Here is a 10,819-nt window from a genome sequence, read left to right on the forward strand (position 1 = left end):
TGGGGGAGGGGCTTAGAGAGAGGGGGAGGGGCTGAATGGGGAGGGGGAGGGGCAAAGGGGGGCAAGGGCCCCGCCCCCAAATCCATGGGGGGAACCTTGGGAGACAGATGGGGCGGGGCTTAGATAAGGGGCGTGGCTTAGATAGGGGAGGGGCTTAGTGGAGAGGGGTTTAATATAGGAGGTTGATGAGAGGGGGAGTGGCTTAAAGGGGAGTGGCTTAGAGAGGGGGAGGGGCTAAATGGGGGAGGAGCTTAATGGGGGAGGGGCTTGGATGGAGGGGGAGGGGCTAAGGTGGTGGGGAGGGGGGGACCCCTCCAATATTAGGGACCACCCCCCCCCAACCACCCACCCCAACCCCAGTATATCCCAGTACCTTCCCAGTGCTCCCAGTATCCCCAGTTTGGCTCCCAGTCCCTCCCAGTATATCCCAGTACCGTCCCAGTGCTCCCAGTACCCCCAGTTCCCTCCCAGTTTCCCCAGTTTGGCTCCCAGTCCCTCCCAGTATATCCCAGCTCCCCCCCAGTCCCTCCCAGTACCCCCAGTTTGGCTCCCAGTCCCTCCCAGTATCCCCAGTTTGGCTCCCAGCACCCCCAGTTTGGCTCCCAGTCCCTCCCAGTATATCCCAGTACCGTCCCAGTGCTCCCAGTACCCCCAGTTTGGCTCCCAGTCCCTCCCAGTTTCCCCAGTTTGGCTCCCAGTCCCTCCCAGTACCCCCAGTTTGGCTCCCAGTCCCTCCCAGTATATCCCAGTACCCCCAGTTTGGCTCCCAGTCCCTCCCAGTATATCCCAGTACCGTCCCAGTGCTCCCAGTTTCCCTCACGTGTCGCTTCCGCGCCGCCGCCGCCGTTGCCGCTCTGGCCCCGCCCCTTCCCGCCCCGCAGCCAATCAGCGCGCGGGGGCGTGGCCAGGGCCGGAACCAGAGAGAGGGGCGGGGCCGGGGCTGCAGCGCCCCCTGGCGGCCGGGAGGACCAGAACGGACCAGAACGGACCAGTACGGACCAGTACAGGCACCAGTATGGACCAGTTCTGACCAGTACGGACCAGTTTGCACCAAGATGGGCACCAGGATGGACTGGGAGTCCTGGGGGGGGTTACTGGGAGCACTGGGAGCCCAAACTGGTGTTACTGGTTTTTATTGGTTCCTTACTGGGAGTGAACTGGGAGCACTGGGGGCCATACTGGGAGCACTGGGAGTGAACTGGGAGCACTGGGGGCACTGGGAAGATACTGGGATTATACTGGGAGCCCAAACTGGGAGTACTGGGGGTTACTGGGAGCACTGGGAGCCCAAACTGGTGTCACTGGTTTTTATTGGTTCCTTACTGGGAGTGAACTGGGAGCACTGGGGGCCATACTGGGAGCACTGGGAGTGAACTGGGAGCACTGGGGGCACTGGGAGGATACTGGGAGCCATACTGGGATTATAATGGGAGCCCAAACTGGGAGTACTGGGGGTTACTGGGAGGGGACTGGGAGCACTGGGGGCCATACTGGGAGCACTGGGAGTGAACTGGGAGCACTGGGGGCCATACTGGGAGCACTGGGAGGATACTGGGAGCACTGGGGGCACTGGGAAGATACTGGGAGCACTGGGGGGATACTGGGAGGCATACTGGGATTATAGTGGGAGCCCAAACTGGGAGTACTGGGGGTTACTGGGGGGTTACTGGGAGGGGACTGGGAGCACTGGGAGGAACTGGCAGCCCAAACTGGTGTCACTGGTTTTTATTGGATCTTTACTGGGGGATACTGGGAGGACTGGGGGGGGGGAGGTACTGGAAGCGCTGGGGGTTACTGGGAGCACTGGGAGCCATACTGGGAGCACTGGGAGGGCACTGGGAATCACAAAACTGGGAACACTGGGGGTTACTGGGATCACTGGGAGCCCAAACTGGGAGCACTGGGGGGATACTGGGAGGGCAAACTGGGAGCCGAAACTGGGAGCACTGGGAGGACACTGGGAGCACTGGGTGCCCTTACTGGTGTTACTGGTTTTTATTGGTTCCTTACTGGGAGCACTGGGGGGGGACACCGGGAGCGCTGGGAGAGCGCCAACAGCGAATAATTGCACCAAAAACACCCAAAAACCAGTTAAAACCAGTAAAAACCATTATAAAGCGGCGTAAACCAGTATAAACCCGTTCCATTAACGGTTAAATTAGGTAACACCATTACGTAATCCCATGACGTCACCCGATTACCATATTTGGCCGTCACGTTTTCCCCGCCCCCTACCACGTGACCCCGCCCCCCCCACAGTGCGGTTCAACCATCCCGCCCCGGCCTCCGCGCAGGCGCAGTCAGAGTTCGGGAAGGGGCGGCGCAGGGCTTTGTTGCCACGCCCAGGCGCCGCCCACCGCGTGACGTAATCACGTTAGACACGTCATCGCGCACGCGCTCATCACGCGCTGCCCGGCAAAGGCGGGGCAGGTCAGGATGTACCGCACTGACGATGCCGCAAGATGGCGGCGGCCGCGCCCTCAACCCGCGACAGCGCCACCGAAGTCACGGCGACGCCGCGACACCGCCACCGAGGCATCGGCAGGGCACCCCCTCACCCGCCCGAACCGAATTTACCGTTCCCATCCCGAAATTTTATTGCTTTCGGTGTTTTATGCGCCGAAATCCCGCGCGGTTTTGCTCCCAGGGTGCACCGCGCGCGTCATTTGCATGAGGGACGCCATTACGGGGGGTTTGGCCGTAAAAAAATCGGGGTTTAATGGGCAGAGGGAGGGGGTTGGGAGGCCTGGGGGGGTTTGGGGGGCGTCCCAGGGGGATTGTGGGGACCCCGGGAGGATTTTGGTGACCCCTGAGGGGATTTTGGGGACCCTGAAGGGGTTTTGGGGGTTCCTGAAGCGCTTTTGGGGACCCCCAGGGGGATTTGGGGATTCCGAGAGGATTTTGGTGACCCCTGAGGGATTTTGGGGACCCCTGAGGGGATTTTGGGGACCCCGGGAGGATTTTGGTGACCCTCGGGTGAATTCTGGGGATCCCAAGAGGATTTTGGGGACCCCTGAGGGGATTTTGGGGACCCTGAAGGGGATTTTGGGGGTTCCTGAAGCGGTTTTGGGGACCCCCAGGGGGATTTGGGGATCCCGAGAGGATTTTGGGGACCCCCAGGGGGATTTGGGGATCCCGAGAGGATTTTGGTGACCCCTGAGGGATTTTGGGGACCCCTGAGGGGATTTTGGGGACCCCGGGAGGATTTTGGTGACCCCTGAGGGGATTTTGGGGACCCTGAAGGGGATTTTGGGGGTTCCTGAAGCGCTTTTGGGGACCCCCAGGGGGATTTGGGGATCCCGAGAGGATTTTGGTGACCCCCGGGTGAATTTTGGGGATCCCAAGAAGATTTTGGGGATCGCTGAAGGGTATTTTTGGGGGACCCCCAGTTTGATTTTTCGGGGGGGCTTTTGGGGACCCCCAAATTCGATTTTTTGGGGGGCTCACAGCGCCCCCCTGTGGCACAGCAGGACCCGGCCCAGCAGCAGCAGCTCCGTCACGGCCGGGGGGACACTGGGGGGGAAATTGGGGGGTCATGGGGGGGTCTGGGGGTCCCCAAATCCCCTCAGGGACCCCAAAATCCAATCCAGGGACCCCAAAAACCCCAAAATCCCCTCAGAGACCCCCGCCAAAATCCTCAAAATCCCCCCCCAAAATCCTCCCGGAGCCCCCAAAACCCCTCGGGACCCCCAAAAATCCCCCCCAAAAAAACAACAGAAACCCACCCCCAAAAAACCCCAAAAATGAAAGAAACACACGCAAAAAAAAACCCCAAAAACCAAAAGAAATCCATCCAAAAAAACCCAAAATCCCCCAGGACCCCCCAAAATCCCCTCACGACCCACCCCCAAAACAACAGAAACTCCCTCAAAAAACAAAAGAAAACCATCCAAAAAAAAACCCCCAAAACCACAAAAAAAAACACCCAAAATCCCCCCAGGACCCCCCAAATCCCCTCAGGGACCCCAAAATCCAATCCAGGGACCCCAAAAACCCCAAAATCCCCCAGGACCCCCCCAAAATCCCCTCACGACCCACCCCCAAAACAACAGAAACTCCCCCAAAAAACAAAAGAAAACCCATCCCAAAAAAAACCCCAAAACCACAAAAAAAACCTCAAAATCCTCCCAGGACCCCCCCAAATCTCCTCAGGGACCCCAAAATCCAATCCAGGGACCCCAAAAACTCCAAAATCCCCTCAGGATCCCCCCAAAATCCCCTCAGGACCCCCCCAAAATCCCCTCAGGACCCACCCCCAAAACAACAGAAACTCCCCCAAAAAACAAAAGAAAACCATCCAAAAAAAACCCCCAAACCACAAAAAAAATCCCCCCAGGACCCTTCAAAACCCCTCGGGAGCCCCCAAAACCCCCTCGGGACCCCCCAAAACCCCCCCAGGACCCCCCAAAATCCCCCTCAGGACCCACCCCCAAAACAACAGAAACTCCCTCAAAAAACAAAAGAAAACCATCAAAAAAAAACCCCCAAAATCACAAAAAAACCCCCCAAAATCCTCCCAGGACCCCCCAAATCCCCTCAGGGACCCCAAAATCCAATCCAGGGACCCCAAAAACCCCAAAATCCCCTCAGGACCCCCAAAATCCCCCTCAGGACCCACCCCCCAAAACAACAGAAACTCCCTCAAAAAACAAAAGAAAACCATCCCAAAAAAAACCCCAAAACCACAAAAAAAACCTCAAAATCCTCCCAGGACCCCCCCAAATCTCCTCAGGGACCCCAAAATCCAATCCAGGGACCCCAAAAACTCCAAAATCCCCTCAGGATCCCCCCAAAATCCCCTCAGGACCCACCCCCAAAACAACAGAAACTCCCTCAAAAAACAAAAGAAAACCATCCCAAAAAAAAACCCCAAAACCACAAAAAAAACCTCAAAATCCTCCCAGGACCCCCCCAAATCTCCTCAGGGACCCCAAAATCCAATCCAGGGACCCCAAAAACTCCAAAATCCCCTCAGGATCCCCCCAAAATCCCCTCAGGACCCCCCCAAAATCCCCTCAGGACCCACCCCCAAAACAACAGAAACTCCCCAAAAAACAAAAGAAAACCATCCAAAAAAAAACCCCCAAACCACAAAAAAAAATCCCCCCAGGACCCTTCAAAACCCCTCGGGAGCCCCCAAAACCCCCTCGGGACCCCCCAAAACCCCCCCCAGGACCCCCCAAAATCCCCCTCAGGACCCACCCCCAAAACAACAGAAACTCCCTCAAAAAACAAAAGAAAACCATCAAAAAAAAAACCCCAAAACCACAAAAAAAAAACCCCAAAATCCTCCCAGGACCCCCCAAATCCCCTCAGGGACCCCAAAATCCAATCCAGGGACCCCAAAAACCCCAAAATCCCCCAGGACCCCCCAAAATCCCCTCACGACCCACCCCCAAAAACAACAGAAACTCCCCCAAAAAACAAAAGAAAACCATCCCAAAAAAAAACCCAAAACCACAAAAAAAAACCTCAAAATCCTCCCAGGACCCCCCCAAATCTCCTCAGGGACCCCAAAATCCAATCCAGGGACCCCAAAAACTCCAAAATCCCCTCAGGATCCCCCCAAAATCCCCTCAGGACCCCCCCAAAATCCCCTCAGGACCCACCCCCAAAACAACAGAAACTCCCCCAAAAAACAAAAGAAAACCATCCAAAAAAAAACCCCCAAACCACAAAAAAAATCCCCCCAGGACCCTTCAAAACCCCTCGGGAGCCCCCAAAACCCCCTCGGGACCCCCCAAAACCCCCCCAGGACCCCCCAAAATCCCCCTCAGGACCCACCCCCAAAACAACAGAAACTCCCTCAAAAAACAAAAGAAAACCATCAAAAAAAAACCCCAAAACCACAAAAAAAAACCCCAAATCCTCCCAGGACCCCCCAAATCCCCTCAGGGACCCCAAAATCCAATCCAGGGACCCCAAAAACCCCAAAATCCCCCAGGACCCCCCAAAATCCCCTCACGACCCACCCCCAAAACAACAGAAACTCCCCCAAAAAACAAAAGAAAACCATCCCAAAAAAAACCCCAAAACCACAAAAAAAACCTCAAAATCCTCCCAGGACCCCCCCAAATCTCCTCAGGGACCCCAAAATCCAATCCAGGGACCCCAAAAACTCCAAAATCCCCTCAGGATCCCCCCAAAATCCCCTCAGGACCCACCCCCAAAACAACAGAAACTCCCCAAAAAAACACACGAAAACCATCAAAAAAAACCCCAAAACCACAAAAAAACCCCCAAAACCCCCTCGGGACACCCCAAAATCCCTCAGGACCCCCCAAAACCCCCTCGGGACCCCCCAAATCCCCCCCGGACCCACCTGAGCGCCAGCGCCCCCCACAGGGCGGGGCCGTCCCAGGCCTCGATCCAGCCCAGGGTGAGCCCCAAAAGCGCCCCCAGGTGGGCGCCCAAAGCTGGGGGGGGGCGTCGGAAAATCCCCCCAAAAATCGGTGACACCCCCAAAATCAGTGACACCCCCAAATGCCAGGGGGAGCCCCTCAAAATACCCCAAATCCCCCCTCAAATCCCCCCAAATCCCCCCTAAATCCCCCCAAAATTCCTCCAAATTTCCCCCAAATCCCCCTCCGAATCTCCTCAAATCGCCCCCCAAAAATTCCCTGAAATCCCCCCAAATTTTCCCCAAATTCTGCCTCAAATCCCCCCAAATCCCCCCCCCAAAATTCCCCCAAATTATGGCCCTGAAATCCCCTCAAATCCCCCAAATTTTCCACAAATTGTCCCCCAAATTCCCTCCAATCACCCCCAAATTTTCCCCCAAATCCCCCCCAAATTTTCCCCCAAATCCCCCCCAAATTTTCCCCCAAATTCCCTCCAATCACCCCCAAATTTTCCCCCCAATTCCTCCAAATTTCCCCCAAATTCTGCCTCAAATTCCTCAAATTTCCCCAAAATCCCCCCAAAATCAGTGACACCCCCAAAATCAGTGGGAGCCCCTCAAAATACCCCAAATTCCCCCTCAAATCCACACTGAAATCCCCCAAAATTCCTCCAAATTTTCCCCAAATTCCCCCAAAATCCCCCAAATTTTCCACCAATTCCTCCAAACTTACCCCAAATTCTGCCTCAAATCCCCCCAAAATCCCCCCCCAAATCCCCCTCAAATCCCCCGAAATTCCCCAAATTTTTCCCCAAATTCCGCCTCAAACCCCCCAAAATCCCCCCAAAATCCCCCCAAATTTCCCCCAAATCCCCCCCAAATTTTCCCCCAAATTCCCTCAAATCCCCCCCAAATTTCCCCCAAATTCTGCCCCAAATCTCCCCCAAAACCCCCAAATTTTCTTCTCAAATCCCCCCAAATTTTCACTCAAATCACCCCAAAACCTCCCCAAATCCCCCCCCAAATTCCTCCAAATCCCCGCAAAATCCCCCAAATCCCCCCTTAAATCCCCCCAAATCTCCCCAAATTCCCCCTCAATCACCCCCAAATCCCCTCAAATTTCCACTCAAATCCCCCCAAATTTCCCCTCCCCAAATTTCCCCCAAAATTCCCCCAAATTCCCCTCAAATCCCCCCAATTCCTCCAAATTTACCCCAAATTCTGCCTCAAATCCCCCCAAAATCCCCCCAAATTTCCCCCAAATACCCCTCAAATCCCCCCAAAATCCCCCCAAAATCCCCCAAATTTTCCACCAATTCCTCCAAATTTACCCCAAATTCTGCCTCAAATCCCCCCAAAATCCCCCCAAAATCCCCCTCAAATCCCCTGAAATTCCCCAAATTTTCCCCCAAATTCCGCCTCAAACCCCCCAAAAATCCCCCCCAAATCCCCAAAAATTCCCCCAAATCCCCCCAAAATTCCCCAATTTTTCCACCAATTCCTCCAAACTTACCCCAAATTCTGCCTCAAATCCCCCAAATTTCCCTAAAATCCCCACAAAATCCCCAAATCCCCCCAAATTCTCTCAAATCCCTCAAATCCCCCCCAAATTCCCCCCAAATCCCCCCAAATCCCCCCAAATCCCCCCAAAAATTCCCCCAAATTTTCCACCAATTCCTCCAAACTTACCCCAAATTCTGCCTCAAATCCCCCCAAAATCCCCCAAATACCCCCAAAATTCCCCCAAATTTCCCCAAAATTCCCCCAAATCCCCCCCAAATCCCCCAAAATCCCCCCCAAATCCCCCCCAAATCCCCCAAAATTCCCCAAAATTCCCCAAAATTCCCCCCAAATTCCCCCAAAATCCCCCCCAAATCTCCCCAAATCCTCCAAAATTCCCCAAATTTTTCCCCAAATTTTTGGGGAATTTTCCCCAAATTTTTTTCGGGGGACCCCCAGGATACAGCCCAGGCTCTGGCCCGAGTGGAACATGGAGACCCCCGAGAAGAACCCCAAAAACTCCACCCCGAGCAGCGCCAGGGACCCCCCGAGGGCCCCCCAAAACCTGCGGGGGAAAAAATTGGGGGGGTCAGGAATTGGGGGGGACCCCAAAATCCAAAAAATCCCCCCAAAATCGCCCCCAAAATCCGCCCAGGGACCCCCAAAATATCCCCCAGGGACCCCCAAAAACCCCAAAATTCCCCCCAAAAATCCCCTCAGGGACCCCCAAAAACCCCAAAATTCCCCCCAAAATCTCCCCCAGGGACCCCCAAAAACCCCAAAATTCCCCCCAAAATCCCCCCCAGGGACCCCCAAAACTTGCAGGGGAAAAAATTGGGGGGGGTCAGGAATTGGGGGGGACCCCAAAATCCCCAAAATCCCCTCAGGGACCCCCAAAATCCACCCCAAAATAAAAAAAAAATCCCCCCAAAATCCCCCCAGGGACCCCAAAATCTCAAAAATTCCCCCCAAAATCCACCCAGGGATTTTATGGTGGGGTCTGTACTGGTTTGTACTGGTCTGTACTGGTCTGCACTGGTTTATCCTGGTCCGTACTGGTTTATACTGGTCTGTGCTGGTCTGTACTGGTCTGTACTGGTCTGTACTGGTCCGTACTGGTTTATACTGGTTTATCCTGGTCCGTACTGGTTTATACTGGTCTGCACTGGTTTGTACTGGTCCATACTGGTTTATACTGGTTTATACTGGTCCGTACTGGTTTATCCTGGTCTGTACTGGTCCGTACTGGTTTATACTGGTTTATACTGGTCTGTACTGGTCCAAACTGGTCTGTACTGGTTTATACTGGTTTATACTGGTTTATACTGGTCCGTACTGGTTTATACTGGTCTGTGCTGGTTTGTACTGGTCTGTATTGGTCTGTACTGGTCTGTACTGGTTTATACTGGTCTGCACTGGTTTATACTGGTTTATCCTGGTCCGTACTGGTTTATACTGGTTTATACTGGTCCATACTGGTTTATCCTGGTCTGTAGTGGTTTATCCTGGTCCGTACTGGTTTATACTGGTCTGTACTGGTCTGTACTGGTCTGTACTGGTTTATACCGGTTTATACTGGTTTATACTGGTCCGTACTGGTTTCACTCACCCCGGCTCCACCTCTCCTGATTCGCTTTTGGGGGGGTCCTTGGGAAAGGAAAAAGGGGCGGAGTCAGAGCCGGCCACGCCCCACCCTGAGGCCTCCATAGCCCCTCCCCCTTTCCCCACCCCATTAAGCCCCGCCCACCCCAACAGCATGCACACATGCCCCGCCCCCATTGGCCCCGCCCACCCCATTAGGCCCCGCCCCCTTTATAATTGACCCTGCCCATTCAGAGCAGCCTAAGCCCCTCCCCCTTTAGCCCCGCCCATACAGAGCTGCCAGTCTCCCTTTGGCCCCTCCCACTCCCTTAGCCCCGCCCATTTATAGCAACACCCATTTGACCACGCCCCCTTCCCCTCTTAGCCCCGCCCACAGTAGCACCACCCCTTGACCCCGCCCCCTTTGTCCCTGACCCCGCCCACCCACAGCAGCCCCCCCTTGACCCCGCCCCCTTTGTCCCTGACCCCGCCTATGCAGAGCAGCACCCTATTGGCCCCGCCCCCTTTAGCCCCGCCCACTGACCCCGCCCATCCTCATTAGCATTCCCAGGTGCGCGGCCATGGCCAGGAACCGCCCGGGCAGCAGCGCCATCTGCAAAGGGGGAGGGGCCAAAAAAGGGGGAGGGGCTAGCACCGGGACACACCCCCCGGCCCTAAGCCCCGCCCTCCTCATCACAAAAAACGGCTCCGCCCACCGGATTCCCCCTCCCCCACCATGGGGAATTCCCCGCCCCCACCCGTTTAGCTCCTCCCCCCACCCCTTTAGCCCCTCCCACCCCTTCAGGGACCCCTCCCCCACCCCGGGAGTCCCCCCTTTTCCCGCCACCCGCTCGAGCGGCGCCGTTACCGCGGCAACGGCTCAGGCCACGCCCACCGCTATGGCCACGCCCACTGCCACACGCATCGATCGGACCGGCCGCGCCCCCTTAAAGGGGCCGCGCGCCCCCCTGGGAGATACCGGGGGATTGTACTGGTTTGTACTGGGCTTTACTGGTTTTTACTGGGCTAGGCCGGGCCATACAGACCTGTACTGGTTTATACTGGTTTATACTGGTCCGTACTGGTCCCCCCGTCGCTCTCTGATTGGCCGCCGCCCCTCTCGGCCCCGCCCCTGTTGCCGGGCAGAACGGCCGCGCACAAAATGGCCGCCGCCTCCTCGTCCTCCTCCCCACGTGACCGCGCTTTCCCCGCGCTGATTGGCCGTTCACCGCTCCCTTCTTCCCCTCGCCCGTATCGACCAATCAGCGCCGAGTCACGCGCGCGGTGGGCGGAACGGGTGAAGGCGCGCGCATAAAGGAGGGCGGGGCTTTGTGAGGTACGGACCAATTGGAGCGCGGCGCGCGCTGGGGAGGCGGGGTTTCGTGAGGCGATCGCCAA

At 56.2% G+C, this 10,819-nt stretch overlaps 1 protein-coding gene across 1 annotated transcript; it reads right to left on the reverse strand.

The window, feature by feature from the left end:
- Positions 1 to 2,720: 2,720 nt before the first annotated feature.
- On the reverse strand, positions 2,721 to 10,545 carry TMEM107 (transmembrane protein 107). The gene is made up of 6 exons (XM_058823021.1): positions 10,468 to 10,545; positions 9,966 to 10,034; positions 9,450 to 9,487; positions 8,305 to 8,405; positions 6,323 to 6,416; positions 2,721 to 3,513 (listed from the first exon to the last, which is right to left on the reverse strand). Exons 2-6 carry the CDS (start codon positions 10,032 to 10,034, stop codon positions 3,444 to 3,446), a joined length of 372 nt encoding a protein of 123 aa, XP_058679004.1. The 5' UTR covers positions 10,468 to 10,545; the 3' UTR covers positions 2,721 to 3,443.
- Between the last annotated feature and the right edge of the window lie 274 nt (positions 10,546 to 10,819).

This window comes from Ammospiza caudacuta, chromosome 36 (assembly GCF_027887145.1).
Source record: "Ammospiza caudacuta isolate bAmmCau1 chromosome 36, bAmmCau1.pri, whole genome shotgun sequence".
NCBI lineage: Eukaryota > Metazoa > Chordata > Aves > Passeriformes > Passerellidae > Ammospiza > Ammospiza caudacuta.

Bases quoted from the DNA above. Each gene is read 5' to 3' on its own strand.
- TMEM107 (XM_058823021.1), bottom strand. From the start codon at position 10,034: ATGGCGCTGCTGCCCGGGCGGTTCCTGGCCATGGCCGCGCACCTGGGA. The intron at 9,488-9,965 runs GTCAGTGGGCGG...TCCTTTCCCAAG, and splicing joins TGCTAATGAGGATGGGCGGG to GACCCCCCCAAAAGCGAATC. The intron at 6,417-8,304 runs GTATCCTGGGGG...GCCCCCCCCCAG, and splicing joins CTCGGGCCAGAGCCTGGGCT to CTTTGGGCGCCCACCTGGGG.